Source organism: Triticum urartu, chromosome 3A, assembly GCF_056163025.1.
Source record: "Triticum urartu cultivar PI428250 chromosome 3A, HENAU_Tu73, whole genome shotgun sequence".
In the NCBI taxonomy this organism is placed as follows: domain Eukaryota; kingdom Viridiplantae; phylum Streptophyta; class Magnoliopsida; order Poales; family Poaceae; genus Triticum; species Triticum urartu.
The window spans coordinates 496,198,387-496,214,758 of record NC_141875.1 but is presented as its reverse complement, the minus strand read 5'-3'; the positions used below and the strand labels follow the sequence as shown (position 1 = coordinate 496,214,758).

At 43.6% G+C, this 16,372-nt stretch overlaps 1 protein-coding gene across 1 annotated transcript; it reads right to left on the bottom strand.

Annotated features, from left to right (window-relative positions):
- Nucleotides 1–3: 3 nt before the first annotated feature.
- On the bottom strand, nt 4–1,588 carry LOC125544605 (uncharacterized). The gene has a single exon (XM_087547452.1). The coding sequence runs from the start codon at nt 1,569–1,571 to the stop codon at nt 453–455; it is 1,119 nt and encodes a 372-aa protein (XP_087403578.1). The 5' UTR covers nt 1,572–1,588; the 3' UTR covers nt 4–452.
- Between the last annotated feature and the right edge of the window lie 14,784 nt (nt 1,589–16,372).

Below are 16,372 nucleotides of genomic sequence, written 5' to 3'. Positions count from 1 at the left end.
TGATTCAGTTTCAGAGTGCGATGGTTCAACGAAACAAACAACAACATTCATGCAATGTTGGCTCTTAAGAACGCAAAAAAAAAACATTCATGCACAAATTCATGTACATAAAGACATGGCCTACATTAAAGATCAGAGCAAAACTTACTAAACTATCTTTGTTTATGCTTCTTCTCCCCCCTTCATTTGCACAAGAGCCAACTGAAGGAAATGTACATATTCGCATCAAGTCAATTTGTTACTTAACATAATGCCTGTATGTTCCGTAGTTCAGTGTCGATTCATGTTAGATGAATTCCCAGAGCTAAACCCCATAGTTTCCTCTCCAATTTCACCAACCAGTGTATCAGTTTCTTCTTCTGCGACATAACTACTAGCACCATTTCATCCTAAGCCGGTAAGCCCGTATGACAGACAGCAACGGACAATTAATCAAGTATCAACAACAAAGCTCATTTCAGGTGCTCCTCAATCCAATTCAACATCTCATCATTCTGCAAGCTTGTCATCTCATGGTATCCATAAGCAAGATTCAGCTCCTCTTGGATGTGCTTAGCCCACTGGGATACCTCCTCCCAGAACCCCCTCTTCACCACTGCATTCTTCCATGGAGTTGCCCGGCCATCCTTCCTCATGTACCCCCTCTCATCAACGAATCCTTCCTCACTGAAAACCTTCCAAATCCTTTCAGACAACCCATGATCCAGCCCTGGTATCCTATCGGACAGCAGCGTCGGCGTCAGAGGAAGCTCCAGGCTCTGAAGCTCCCTCACCTCAACGCCATTGCTCCTCAGCATCTTCACATTCCTTCCCACCAGCGCGGCCGTCTTATAGTCCTTGGGCATGTGAAGGAACAAGGACGGTGGATAGCCCGGCGGCGCTCCCGCCGGGTCGAACACGCCCTCAGAGATCATCATCACGACGGCGGCTAGGCTCATCTTGGCCGCAAGCCGGGAGACGAAGTACCCACCTGACGACGCGCCGAGGGCGACCACTGGCAGGCCTCCGAGGCCGTTCTTGGCGGTCCAAGACTGGATCGCCCGCTTGGCGGCGCCCACCTCCTTCCCCAGCGACCAGCAGTCCCCGGCGCTCGCCACTGCGAGCACCGCGAACCGCCTCCGTAGCGCGCGGGCCGTGATGGCGACGTCCTCCGGCAGCCCGACGCATCCGGGGCAGCGCTGGGACGGCGGCCAGAAGTTCTCCGGCCGGCAGCGGCAGCCGTGGGCTACAAAGAGGACCCCCCTGGCCGGCGCCGCGGGGAGCTCCCAGATGGCGCGCGCGCCCTCGATCGACTCCACCGTCGGGGAGGAGGGCGCCGTCGACGCCGTACTGGATTCCTTTGAGCGGCCGACGATTTGGGACGCCGGGATGGTTTTGGAGTAGAGGAGAACGCCAGCGGCGGCGCATAGGAGGAGGGCCAGCGACGCGAGGGGGGTGGTCAGACGCAGTGCCAGCCGCTTCGCAGCGTGAGATGGCGGCGGCGGCTTGCCCGGCCGGCGAGTCGTGCCAGACATCTGGATCTGGCTGGCCGGGTAGAGCGGTGACGGGGAGGAGTTGGGCACGAGTGACATGACACGAGGGGGGGTGAGATCTCGTCGCCGGGTTTCGGTTGCCATTTTCGGTCACCCGCAGCTTCGAGGAGAACGGCTGAGTGGTGGGCTGAAAATCTGAGGACTAGTGTGCAGGCCGAATATGGACTGCATCCGGCAGAGGCAACAAATGGGCTTCTACGTACCCGGACACCGCTCCGCCCCGGCCCACCGTGGATGAACGTGGGGCGGCACGGAAAACCCTATTGGACGCTCGCTGCGTCCAGTTGTCGAGGCTTCGCACAGAGAAGCGAGCGACTAGCAGCGATCAAGATGGGCCGGCCCAGTCACGAGATAGCACAGGCGCTACAGCGTCCCGGTTTTGGGAACCTTCTGGAGGGTTCCTGAACGGTTTTGGGAACCTTCTGGAAGGTTCTTGAACCGGGTTTTCACTGGTTTTTTCTGTTTGCTTTTTCTTTATAGTTTTTTCTTTCCTTTCTTTTTCTTTCTTCGTTTTTCTGTTTTTTTATTTCATCTTTCAATTCCTTTTTCTTTTCTTTTTATTTTCTTTTTGTTCATGTTTCAAGTTATGTTTGGGAGTTTCAAAAAATAATCCAATTTCAAAATTTGTTCACCAAATTCAAAAAATGTTCATGTTTTCAAACTTTGCTGCGAGTTTCCATAAATGTTTCCATTTAAAAAATTGTTCGCAAATTGCAAAAATTGTTCATGCTTCAATTTTTGTTCGGGAGTTTCGAAAAAATGTACGCAAGTTTTAAAAACTGTTCATGTGTTCAAGTTTTGTTCGGGAGTTTCAAAAAATGTTCCAAGTTTTAAAAAATGTTCAAGTATCCAAAATTTGTTTTCGAATTTGAAAAATGTTCGGGTTTTGGGAGACTTTACAAAAATGTTCCCATTTCCAAAAATTGTTTGCATTTTTCGAATTGTTGAGTTTTTACAAATTTTGTTCTCAATTTCTAAAAGTGTTCGCTGTTTCATACAACCTTCATGTATTTTTCTCAAAAATAGCGTTTCTCAAAAATGTTCGCACTTCCAAATTTGTTTGGAATTTTTCAAAATTGTTCTCTATTTTAAAATATGTTCTCAAGAAACAAAAAATGTTCGTGCTTTACAAAATTGTTCATGCTTCCAAATTTGTTCAGGATTTTTCAAAATTGTTCTTCGTTTCAAAATTTGTTCTCAAGGTTCAAAAAATGTTCGTGCTTCAAAAAATAATCCGCGCTTCCAAATTTGTTCTCAAGATTCAAAAATCGTTCATGCTTCATAAAAATGTTCACAAACTCCAAAAATGTTCAATTTCCGAAAAATGTTTGGGAAATTCAAACTTTTCGGTTTTCATAAAATTTGTTCACATGTTCAAAAAATGTTCATGTTTCCAAATTTGTTCACAAATTCAAAAAATTGTCCACATGTTTATTTTTTTTACTAATTCAAAAAATTGTTCCTGTTTCCGAAATTTGATCACATATTCCAAAAATATGTGAACAATGAAATTTACAAGCTCTATGTCAAAAAATATTCCAAAAATTAGTTCACATGTTAAAATACTGTAGGATGATTTACAAGCTCTACGTCATAAATTTCTTTTTGAGATTGTAACATGCAAGGACAATGAAATTCAGCTGCCATTAGTAACTTCTTTCCTACAGAGACATGTAAGTTCTTTATTTTTTTCTCTCCTATGGAAACAAAAGAGATGTTATTTTCTTAGAGCCTGTTCTTTCATACCGAACAGTGAAATTAATTTCTTCTAATCGCGTATATGTTTTTTCTAATTCTTCTTTCTATTCTCAAGGGTCTTATTAATACTGTCACCTTCAAGGGAAGTGCACTGCAAGATTCAACTCAAAGGAGTACTTCCATGGGGAAAATGTTTCCTTACCGATAGAGCTATCTTTTTTTTCTCTTGCTGATCTAGTGATAGTTTCTTCCAAGACCTTCAACTGTAAACAATGTCCGAAAACAGCTGAAACAGTTATGAAAACGAGCAGTAAGACATGTACATTTTTTTTGTCTTTCATGATGCCTTGGTGATACTATCATCACTCAATTTCATCAAGATGTAAGCTTACCACTTTTATGACAGTTTTAGAAGTACCACTTTGTAATAAATGTAAAATGAAATTTCATGTTTTTTTATAATTAAAAACTAGTTGAATCAATAGGAACAGCACCTGGTTTCATAAAAATGGAACCTACAACCATTGTTTAGTAAATTCAAGGTTTTTGTCTTTCATGTTTTCTTTGGGAAACAGTTGAAACTGTACCATTGTTTAGTTTATACAAGGAAAACAGAAAAAACAGTAGAAACAGTGGAAAACAGCAGGGACAACAATTAGTGGAACAGCTTCGCGAAGCAGAATCAAAGAAGCGGTAGAAACAGTTCAAAACCAGGGAAACGCGCGCCTCGCGGCCCACAAAGCCCGCCAGTCAGCTGTTCCTGTGCGAAGCCGCACCTAGTTGACGCAGAATGCGTCACATAGGAGTTCCCGGGCAGCACCGCGGGACACGATCTAAAAATAACAACAACACAAGTCTTGTCTTTAACAATAACAAATGCTACGACACACCCACCATGATTCTGTTCCTCCTCACTTCAGATGGCACATTTCCATCCTAGCTGTGGTGAAAAACTACATGAATACGGTGACAAAGAAGAGAGAACCGGTGGAACAAAAGTGGAAGAGACCGGAGGCACGGTTTATAAAACTTAAGATGCTTCATTCCACAACCACAATGATGAAGGGGCGGGCTCTATTGCAGGTATATTGCATGATGAGAATGGAAGTTTTATTGCAGGGTTTTGCAAATTCATACCATTGGCAGCGGATGTTGTTACGATCGAAGCAATGGCAATGCGAGATGGATTAAGTTTTGGTGAACTCCTTGGGTTTCAACAGAGTAGAAGCGGAGTCGGCCTCGTTGAGCGTCATCAATTGTTGCCGAGGACAAGATCAATGGTGGGATGCAGTTGCAGCCATCTTTGCTGAATGCATAGATTCGACTACTTATGTAGGAAAGGTCATCTTTACTCATTGTTTCCGTGAAGTGAATTCAGTGGCTCATGAGCTAGCAAATTTTAGTTTTTATAATAAATGTGATAACAGTTGGACAAACGAACCTCCCAAGTTCTTGGTTAGCCAATTGGTGAACGATGGAACTATTATTTGAGATTAGTAAAGCTAGCCATGATGGTCTTTCCCAAGAAAACAAATGCTACGAATATGCTGAGGCTCTGAAATCAGTGTTGGATTCTTATTGTGCAGCCTCGGGGCAAATGATAAGCGTTGAAAAGTCTAGTATATTTTTTAGTCCCAATACAAAGGTGGAAGATAAGGCAAATTTGTACAATTCTAAATATTATGACTGAAGCCCTCAATGATAAATATTTAGTTTTGCCTCCTAATATTGGTATGGACAAAAGTGATTGTTTTTAATTCCTAATTAATCAAACTGTTATAAAAATTAGTGGATGGAAAGAAAAATTGTTATCCGCCGGAGAAAGGAAATTTTACTCAAAGCTGTTGTTCAAGCTATACCAACTTATGTCATGTCCGTCTTTCAAATACCTAAAAATGTAAAGGAATCATTGACGCGATGTCGTAATCTTGGTGAGGTGATGAGGACAACCAGAAGAGGATGCATCGTATGGCATGGTGGAAGATGTGTTCCCAAACAGCCAAGGAGGTATGGGTTTCATAGAAATACATTGTTTCAACCTGGCTTTGTTAGCCAAACAAGCATGGTGTCTGCTTGATAATCCTGAATCCTTACGAGCTTCTATCTTGAGAGCTAAATACTTTCCGGAAGGTGATTTAATGAACACTAGCATAAAAAAAGGGTTCCTCTTTTACTTGGCAAAATATTATGGCGGGAGTGAATTCTCTAAAAAATGGTTACATCTGGAGAGTTGGAAATGGACAAAATATTGATATTTTGAGAGATGCATGGATCCCGAAATGTGCGAATAGGAAACTCATTACTCCTAGGGGGAAACTTCTGTCAAAGGTTTCTGATCTTATTGATCCGGTTGCGAGTTCTTGGGGTGAAGATTTGGTGATACAAACTTTGTGGCCAATTGATGCTCAAAGGGTGCTCATGATTCCCCTTCCAATGTATAATATGTCGGATTTCATTGCTTGGAGCTATACACAAAATGGTCTTTTCACTATACAATCAACTTATTTGGAGGAATGGGACAAACAACATGGGACAAAATTGCAACATTCAAATAGTATAACCAATGTTAATCCTATTTGGGGTAAGATTTGTAAATTATCTTGTCCGGCAAAAGATAGATTTTTTCATTTGGCGTACTTTGCGTGGAACCCTTCCATATCGGGTTATGATTGCTAATAGACACATGAAAGTTTCGCCCACTTGCCCATTATGCTTGAATGGGCCAGAAGATACAAAACACGTTTTGTTTCTGTTCCAGGAGGCGGAAGAGGTTTGTGGAAAGTTACGATTGCACGAGGTGATCAATAAAGTTTGTGTTGTTGATCATGCGGGAGAGGCGGTACTTGAGTTCTTACTTCTTAGAGCAAATCCAACCGGGCGACCCAAACGGACGCGCCCTTTGTCTACTCTTTGTTCGTTTCGGTCGGCCCAACGGACACCCATGTCCGCTTTCGTGTTTGGGTCGACGCTTGCGTCCAACGCTGGCCCGGCCCATTTTTTTAGTTCGCGGATGAAAAAATAAATAATGCAAATATTTTGAAATTAAAAACATTAATTAAACAAAAATGCCGGCCACAAAGGCCGGTGAGAGTCCACGGGTCCACATTACATTAATTAAAATATTTAATAAAACTAAAAAGGAGGAGGAGGCGCGCTGCCCTAGGTGTCCTCGTCATCAGTGTCGGGGCTGGTGAGGTCGACGAGTGTCGGCGCCAGGCCAACACAGGGGAACGCCGTCTCCTGATACGTCTTCATCGTATCTATAATTTTTTATTGTTTCATGCCAATATTTTATAACTTTCATATACTTTTGGCAATATTTTGTATTATTTTATGGACTAACATATTGATTCAGTGCCTAGTGCCAGTTCCTGTTTGTTGCATGTTTTTTCCCGCAGAATATCCATATCAAACGAAGTCCAAATGCGATAAAAATTTATGGAGATTTTTTTGGAATATTTATGATTTTTGGAAAAAAGAATCAACATGAGACTATGCCCGAGGGGCCCACAAGCTCGAGAGGCGCGCCCCTACCCTGGGCGCAGCCAGCAGGCTTGTGGGGCCCCTGTAAGGCAGTTGGTGCCCTTCTTTCGCCGCAAGAAAGATAATATCCAGATAAATTTTGTGTTAAAATTTCAGCTCAACTGAAGTTAGAGATCTCCGGGAATTTAAAAAAAAGTGAAAGGCCAGAAAATAGGAACGCAGAAATAGAAGAGAATAGAGAGATAGATCCCATCTCGGAGGGGCTCCCACCCCTCCGGCGCCATAGAGGCCATGGACCAGAGGGGAAACCCTCCTCCCATCTAGGGGGAAGCCAAGGAAGAAGAAGGAGTGGGTCTCTCTCCCCCTCTCTCCTGGTGGCGCCGGAACGCCGCCGGGGCCATCATCGTGACGGCAATCTGCACCAACAACTTCGCCGTCATCATCACCAACTCTCTCCTCCTTTATGCAGCGGTGTAACACCTCTTCTCCCCGCTATAATATCTACTTAAACATGGTGCTGAATGCTATATATTATTATTCAATCATATGTGGCTATCCTATTATGTTTGAGTAGATCCGTTTTGTTCTGTGGGTTGATTGATGATCATGATTGGTTTGAATTATATGTTTTATTATTGATGCTGTATTATGGTGCTCTCCGCGGCGCGCAAGCATGAGGGATCCCTGCTGTAGGGTGTTGCAATATGTTCATGATTCGCTTATTGTGGGTAGCGTGAGCGACAAAAGCACAGACCTAAGTAAGTGGGTTGTTGTGTATGGATGTAAAGAGGACTTGATACTTAATGCTATGGTTGGATTTTACCTTAATGATCTTTGGTAGTTGCGGATGCTTGCTAGAGTTTCAATCATAAGTGCATATGATCCAAGTAGAGAAAGTATGTTAGCTCATGCCTCCCCCTCATATAAAATTGCAATAATGATTACTGGTCAGTTATCGATTGCCTACAGACAAGTAACTTTATTGTGAAAAAAGCTCTCACTTAATTTTTTATTTATCTAAACAGCCCCTAACTTTTATTTACGTGTTCCTTGTTATCTTGCAAACATATCCCTTTACACCTACAAAGTACTTCCAGTTTCATACTTGTTCTAGGTAAAGCTGAAGGAAACATGCCCTAGAGGCAATAATAAAGTTGTTATTCATATTTCCTTATATCATTATAAATGTTTATTATTCATGCTAGAATTGTATTAACCAGAAACTTAGTACATGTGTGAATACATAGACAAACAAAGTGTCACTAGTATGCCTCTACCTAACTAGCTCGTTGAATCAAAGATGGTTAAGCTTCCTAGCCATAGACACGAGTTGTCATTTGATTAACGGGATCACATCATTAGAGAATGATGTGATTGACTTGACCCATTCCGTTAGCTTAGCATTTGATCGTTTAGTATATTGCTATTGCTTTCTTCATGACTTATACATGTTCTTATGACTATGAGATTATGCAACTCCCGAGTACCGGAGGAACACTTTGTGTGCTACCAAACGTCACAACGTAACTGGGTGATTATAAAGGTGCTCTATAGGTGTCTCCGATGGTACTTGTTGAGTTGGCATAGATCAAGATTAGGATTTGTCACTCCGATTGTCGGAGAGGTATCTCTGGGCCCTCTCAGTAATGCACATCACTATAATCCTTGCAAGCAATGTAACTAATGAGTTAGTTGCGGGATGACGGAATGAGTAAAGAGACTTGCCAGTAACGAGATTGAACTAGGTATCGAGATACCGACGATCGAATCTCGGGCAAGTAACATACCGATGACAAAGGGAACATCGTATGTTGTTATGCGGTTTGACCGATAAAGATCTTTATAGGGTATGTAGGATCCGATATGAGCATCCAGGTTTCGGTTTTGGTTATTGACCGGAAACGTGTCTCGGTCATGCCTACATAGTTCTCGAACCCGTAGGGTCCGCACGCTTAACGTTCAATGACGATCGGTATTATGAGTTTATGTGTTTTGATGTACCGAAGATAGTTCGGAGTCCCGGATGTGATCACGGACATGACGAGGAGTCTCAAAATGGTCGAGACATAAAGATTGATATATTGGACAGCTATATTCGGACACCGGAAGTGTTCCGGATGATTTCGGTGAAAACCAGAGTGCATGAGGGGTTACCGGAACCCCCAGGGGAAGTATTGGGCCTTAGTGGGCCTTAGGGGAGAGAGAGGGCAGCAGCCCAGGAGGTGGCGCGCCCCCTCCCATGGGGAGTCCGAATAGGACTAGGGGAGGGGGGCGCGGCCCCTCTTTCCCTCTCCCTCTCCTTCTCTTTCCTTCCCCCTTCCCTCTTCCTAGTAGGACTAGGAAAGGACGAATCCTCTTCCTAGTAGGAAGAGGATTCCTCCTCTCCTTGGGGCGCACCAAGACTGGCCGGCCTCCCCCTTGCTCCTTTATATATGAGGGCAGGGGCACCCTAGGACACACAAGTTGATTGTTCCAAGCCGTGTGCGGTACCCCCTCCACCATATTACATCTCGGTCATATCGTAGCGGTGCTTAGGCGAAGCCCTGCGTCGGTAACATCATCATCACCGTCATCACGCTGTCGTGCTGACGGAAATCTCCCTCGAAGCTCTACTGGATCAAGAGTTCGTGGGACGTCACCGAGCTGAACGTGTGCAGATCGCGGAGGTGCCGTACGCTCGGTACTAGGATCGGTCGATCGTGAAGACGTACGACTACATCAACCGCGTTGTCATAACGCTTCCGCTTACGGTCTACGAGGGTACGTAGACAATACTCTCTCGTCTCATTGCTATGCATCATCATGATCTTGCATGTGCGTAGGAATTTTTTTGAAATTACTACGTTCCCCAACAGTGGTATCAGAGCCAGGTTTATGCGTAGATGTCATATGCACGAGTAGAACACAAAGGAGCTGTGGGCGTGGGTATATACATATTGCTTGCCGTCACTAGTTGATTCTGAAGGAAATATGCCCTAGAGGCAATAATAAAGTTATTATTTATTTCCTTATAATCATGATAAATGTTTATTATTCATGCTAGAATTGTATTAACCGGAAACATAATACATGTGTGAATACATAGACAAACAAAGTGTCACTAGTATGCCTCTACTAGACTAGCTCGTTAATCAAAGATGGCTATGTTTCCTAACCATGAACAATGAGTTGTTATTTGATTAACGAGGTCACATCATTAGTTGAATGATCTGATTGACATGACCCATTCCATTAGCTTAGCACCCGATCGTTTAGTATGTTGCTATTGCTTTATTCATGACTTATACATGTTCCTATAACTATGAGATTATGCAACTCCCGTTTGCCGGAGGAACACTTTGGGTGCTACCAAATGTCACAATGTAACTGGGTGATTATAAAGGAGCATTACAGGTGTCTCCAAAGGTAGATGTTGGGTTGGCGTATTTCGAGATTAGGTTTTGTCACTCCGATTGTCGGAGAGGTATCTCTGGGCCCTCTCGGTAATGCACATCAATTAAAGCCTTGCAAGCATTGCAACTAAATGAGTTAGTTGCGGGATGATGTATTACAGAACGAGTAAAGAGACTTGCCGGTAACGAGATTGAACTAGGTATTGGTATACCGACGATCGAATCTCGGGCAAGTAACATACCGATGACAAAGGGAACAACGTATGTTGTTATGCGGTCTGACCGATAAAGATCTTCGTAGAATATGTAGGAGCCAATATGGGCATCTAGGTCCCGCTATTGGTTATTGACCAGAGACGTGTCTCGGTCATGTCTACATTGTTCTCGAACCCGTAGGGTCCGCACGCTTAAGGTTACGATGACAGTTATATTATGAGTTTATACATTTTGATGTACCGAAGGTTGTTCGGAGTCCCGGATGTGATCACGGACATGACGAGGAGTCTCGAAATGGTCGAGACATAAAGATTGATATATTGGAAGCCTATGTTTGGATATCGGAAGTGTTCCGGGTGAAATCGGGATTTTACCGGAGTACCGGGAAGGTTACCGGAACCCCCCGGGAGCTAAATGGGCCATGATGGGCCTTAGTGGAAAAGAGAAGAGGCAGCCCTACATGGGCTGTGCGCCACCCCCTTCCCCTAGTCCTATTAGGACTAGGAGAGGTGGCCGGCCCCCTCTCTCTCTTTTCCCCCTCCGCGAATCCTATTCCAACTAGGATTGGGGGGGGGGAATCCTACTCCCAGAGGGAGTAGGACTCTCCTGGCGCGCCTCCTATGGCCGGCCAGCCTCCCCCCTCGAGTCCTTTATATACTGAGGCAGAGGCACCCTAGAACACACAAGTTGATCCACGTGATCTGTTCCTTAGCCGTGTGCGGTGCCCCCTGCCACCATAGTCCTCGATAATACTGTAGCGGAGTTTAGGCGAAGCCCTGCTGCTGTAGTACATCAAGATTGTCACCACGCCGTCGTGCTGACGGAACTCTTCCCCGACACTTTGCTGGATCGGAGTCCGGGGATTGTCATCGAGCTGAACGTGTGCTCGAACTCGGAGGTGTCGTAGTTTCGGTGCTTGATCGGTTGGATCGTGAAGACGTACGACTACTTCCTCTACATTGTGTCATCGCTTCCGCAGTCGGTCTGCGTTGGGTACGTAGACAACACTCTCCCCTCTCGTTGCTATGCATCACATGATCTTGCGTGTGCGTAGGAAATTTTTTGAAATTACTACGAAACCCAACAGTGGCATCCGAGCCTAGGTTATTTATGTTGATGTTATATGCACGAGTAGAACACAAGTGAGTTGTGGGCGATATAAGTCATACTGCCTACCAGCATGTCATACTTTGGTTCGGCGGCATTGTTGGACGAGACGACCCGGACCAACCTTACGCGTACGCTTACGCGAGACCGGTTCCCCCGACGTGCTTTGCACATAGGTGGCTTGCGGGCGACTGTCTCTCCAACTTTAGTTGAACCGAGTATGGCTACGCCCGGTCCTTGCGAAGGTTAAAACGGAGTCTATTTGACAAACTATCGTTGTGGTTTTTATGCGTAGGTGAGATTGGTTCTTGCTTAAGCCCGTAGCAGCCACATAAAACTTGCAACAACAAAGTAGAGGACGTCTAACTTGTTTTTACAGGGCATGTTGTGATGTGATATGGTCAAGACATGATGCTTAATTTTATTGTATGAGATGATCATGTTTTGTAACCGAGTTATCGGCAACTGGCAGGAGCCATATGGTTGTCGCTTTATTGTATGCAATGAAATCGCGATGTAATGCTTTACTTTATTACTAAGCGGTAGTGATAGTCGTGGAAGCATAAGCTTGGCGAGACGACAACGATGCTACGATGGAGATCAAGGTGTCACGCCGGTGACGATGGTGATCACGACGGTGCTTCGGAGATGGAGATCACAAGCACAAGATGATGATGGCCATATCATATCACTTATATTGATTGCATGTGATGTTTATCCTTTTTATACATCTTATCTTGCTTTGATTGACGGTAGCATTATAAGATGATCTCTCACTAAATTATCAAGAAGTGTTCTCCCTGAGTATGCACCGTTGCGAAAGTTCTTCATGCTGAGACACCACGTGATGATCGGGTGTGATAGGTTCTACGTTCAAATACAACGGGTGCAAAACAGTTGCACACGCGGAATACTCAGGTTATACTTGACGAGCCAAGCATATACAGATATGGCCTCGGAACACGGAGACCGAAAGGTCGAGCGTGAATCATATAGTAGATATGATCAACATAACGATGTTCACCATTGAAAACTACTCCATCTCACGTGATGATCGGTTATGGTTTAGTTGATTTGGATCACGTAATCACTTAGAGGATTAGAGGGATGTCTATCTAAGTGGGAGTTCTTTAACTTGATTAACTGAACTTAAATTTATCATGAAACTTAGTACCTGATTAGTATCTTGCTTGTTTATGTTTGATTGTAGATAGATGGCTCGTGCTGTTGTTCCGTTGAATTTTAATGCGTTCCTTGAGAAAGCAAAGTTGAAAGATGATGGTAGCAATTACACGGACTGGGTCCGTAACTTGAGGATTATCCTCATTGCTGCACAGAAGAATTATGTCCTGGAAGCACCGCTGGGTGCCAGGCCTGCTGCAGGAGCAACGCCAGATGTTATGAACGTCTGGCAGAGCAAAGCTGATGACTACTCGATAGTTCAGTGTGACATGCTTTACAGCTTAGAATCGGGACTTCAACGACGTTTTGAACGTCATGGAGCATATGAGATGTTTCAGGAGTTGAAGTTAATATTTCAAGCAAATGCCCGGATTGAGAGATATGAAGTCTCCAATAAGTTCTATAGATGCAAGATGGAGGAGAACAGTTCTGTCAATGAGCATATACTCAAAATGTCTGGGTATAATAATCACTTGATTCAATTGGGAGTTAATCTTCCAGATGATAGCGTCATTGACAGAATTCTTCAATCACTGCCACCAAGCTACAAGAGCTTCATGATGAACTATAATATGCAAGGGATGAACAAGACTATTCCCGAGCTCTTCGCGATGCTGAAAGCTGCGGAGGTAGAAATCAAGAAGGAGCATCAAGTGTTGATGGTCAACAAGACCACTAGTTTCAAGAAGAAGGGCAAAGGGAAGAAGAAGGGGAACTTCAAAAAGAGCGGCAAGCAAGTTGCTACTCAAGAGAAGAAACCCAAACCTGGACCTAAGCCTGAAACTGAGTGCTTCTATTGCAAGCAGACTGGTCACTGGAAGCGGAACTGCCCCAAGTATTTGGCGGATAAGAAGGATGGCAAGGTGAACAAAGGTATATGTGATATACATGTTATTGATGTGTACCTTACTAATGCTCGCAGTAGCACCTGGGTATTTGATACTGGTTCTGTTGCTAATATTTGCAACTCGAAACAGGGACTACGGATCAAGCGAAGATTGGTTAAGGACGAGGTGACGATGCGCGTGGGAAACGGTTCCAAAGTCGATGTGATCGCAGTCGGCACGCTACCTCTACATCTACCTTCGGGATTAGTATTAGACCTAAATAATTGTTATTTGGTGCCAGCGTTAAGCATGAACATTATATCTGGATCTTGTTTGATGCGAGACGGTTATTCATTTAAATCAGAGAATAATGGTTGTTCTATTTATATGAGTAATATCTTTTATGGTCATGCACCCTTGAAGAGTGGTCTATTCTTGTTGGATCTCGATAGTAGTAACACACATATTCATAATGTTGAAGCCAAAAGATGCAGAGTTGATAATGAAAGTGCAACTTATTTGTGGCACTGCCGTTTAGGTCATATCGGTGTAAAGCGCATGAAGAAACTCCATTCTGATGGACTTTTGGAACCACTTGATTATGAATCACTTGGTACTTGCGAACCGTGCCTCATAGGCAAGATGACCAAAACGCCGTTCTCCGGTACTATGGAGAGAGCAACAGATTTGTTGGAAATCATACATACAGATGTATGTGGTCCGATGAATATTGAGGCTCGTGGCGGATATCGTTATTTTCTCACCTTCACAGATGATTTAAGCAGATATGGATATATCTACTTAATGAAACATAAGTCTGAAACATTTGAAAAGTTCAAAGAATTCCAGAGTGAAGTTGAAAATCATCGTAACAAGAAAATAAAGTTTCTACGATCTGATCGTGGAGGAGAATATTTGAGTTACGAGTTTGGTGTACATTTGAAAAATTGTGGAATAGTTTCGCAACTCACGCCACCCGGAACACCTCAGCGTAATGGTGTGTCCGAACGTCGTAATCGTACTTTACTGGATATGGTGCGATCTATGATGTCTCTTACTGATTTACCGCTATCGTTTTGGGGATACGCTCTAGAGACGGCCGCATTCACGTTAAATAGGGCACCATCAAAATCCGTTGAGACGACGCCTTATGAACTGTGGTTTGGCAAGAAACCAAAGTTGTCATTTCCAAAAGTTTGGGGCTGCGATGCTTATGTGAAAAAGCTTCAACCTGATAAGCTCGAACCCAAATCGGAGAAATGTGTCTTCATAGGATATCCAAAGGAAACTATTGGATACACCTTCTATCACAGATCCGAAGGCAAGACTTTTGTTGCTAAATTCGGAAACTTTCTGGAGAAGGAGTTTCTCTCGAAAGAAGTGAGTGGGAGGAAAGTAGAACTTGACGAGGTAACTGTACCTGCTCCCTTATTGGAAAGTAGTACATCACAGAAAATTGTTTCTGCGACACCTACACCAGTCAGTGAGGAAGCTAATGATGATGATCATGAAACTTCAGAACAAGATACTACTGAACCTCGTAGATCAACCAGAGTAAGATCCACACCAGAGTGGTACGGTAATCCCGTTCTGGAAGTCATGCTACTAGATCATGATGAACCTACGAACTATGAAGAAGCGATGGTGAGCCCAGATTCCGCAAAGTGGCTTGAAGCCATGAAATCTGAGATGGGATCCATGTATGAGAACAAAGTGTGGACTTTGGTTGACTTGCCCGTTGATCGACAAGAAATTGAGAATAAATGGATCTTCAAGAAGAAGACTGACGCTGACGGTAATATTACTGTCTACAAAGATCGACTTGTCGCAAAAGGTTTCCGGCAAGTTCAAGGGATTGACTACGATGAGACCTTCTCACCCGTAGCGATGCTTAAGTCTGTCCGAATCATGTTAGCAATTGTCGCGTTTTATGATTATGAAATCTGGCAGATGGATGTTAAAACTGCATTCCTGAATGGATTTCTGGAAGAAGAATTGTATATGATGCAACCAGAAGGTTTTGTCGATCCAAAGGGAGCTAACAAAGTGTGCAAGCTCTAGCGATCCATTTATGGACTGGTGCAAGCCTCTCGGAGTTGGAATAAACGTTTTGATAGTGTGATCAAAGCATTTGGTTTTATACAGACTTTTGGAGAAGCCTGTATTTACAAGAAACTGAGTGGGAGCTCTGTAGCATTTCTGATATTATATGTGGATGACATATTGTTAATTGGAAATGATATAGAATTTCTGGATAGCATAAAGGGATACTTGAATAAGAGTTTTTCAATGAAAGACCTCGGTGAAGCTGCTTACATATTAGGCATTAAGATCTATAGAGATAGATCAAGACGCTTAATTGGACTTTCACAAACAACATACCTTGACAAAATTTTGAAGAAGTTCAAAATGGATCAAGCAAAGAAAGGATTCTTGCCTGTGTTACAAGGTGTGAAATTGAGTAAGACTCAATGCCCGACCTCTGCAGAAGATAGAGAGAATGTGAAAGATGTTCCCTATGCATCAGCAATATGATCTATCATGTATGCAATGCTGTGTACCAGACCTGATGTGTGCCTTACTATAAGTCTAGCAGGGAGGTACCAAAGTAATCCAGGAGTGGATCACTGGACAGCGGTCAAGAACATCCTGAAATAGCTGAAAAGGACTAAGGATATGCTTCTCGTATATGGAGGTGACAAAGAGCTCGTCGTAAAAGGTTACGTTGATGCAAGCTTTGACACTGATCCGGACGATTCTAAATCGCAAACTAGATACGTGTTTACATTAAACGGTGGAGCTGTCAGTTGGTGCAGTTCTAAACACGTCGTAGCGGGATCTACATGTGAAGCGGAGTACATAGCTGCTTCGGAAGCAGCAAATGAAGGAGTCTGGATGAAGGAGTTCATATCCGATCTAGGTGTCATACCTAGTG

What these genes read in the sequence shown, in the direction of transcription:
- LOC125544605 (XM_087547452.1), bottom strand. Translation starts at nt 1,571, where the DNA reads ATGTCACTCGTGCCCAACTCCTCCCCGTCACCGCTCTACCCGGCCAGC.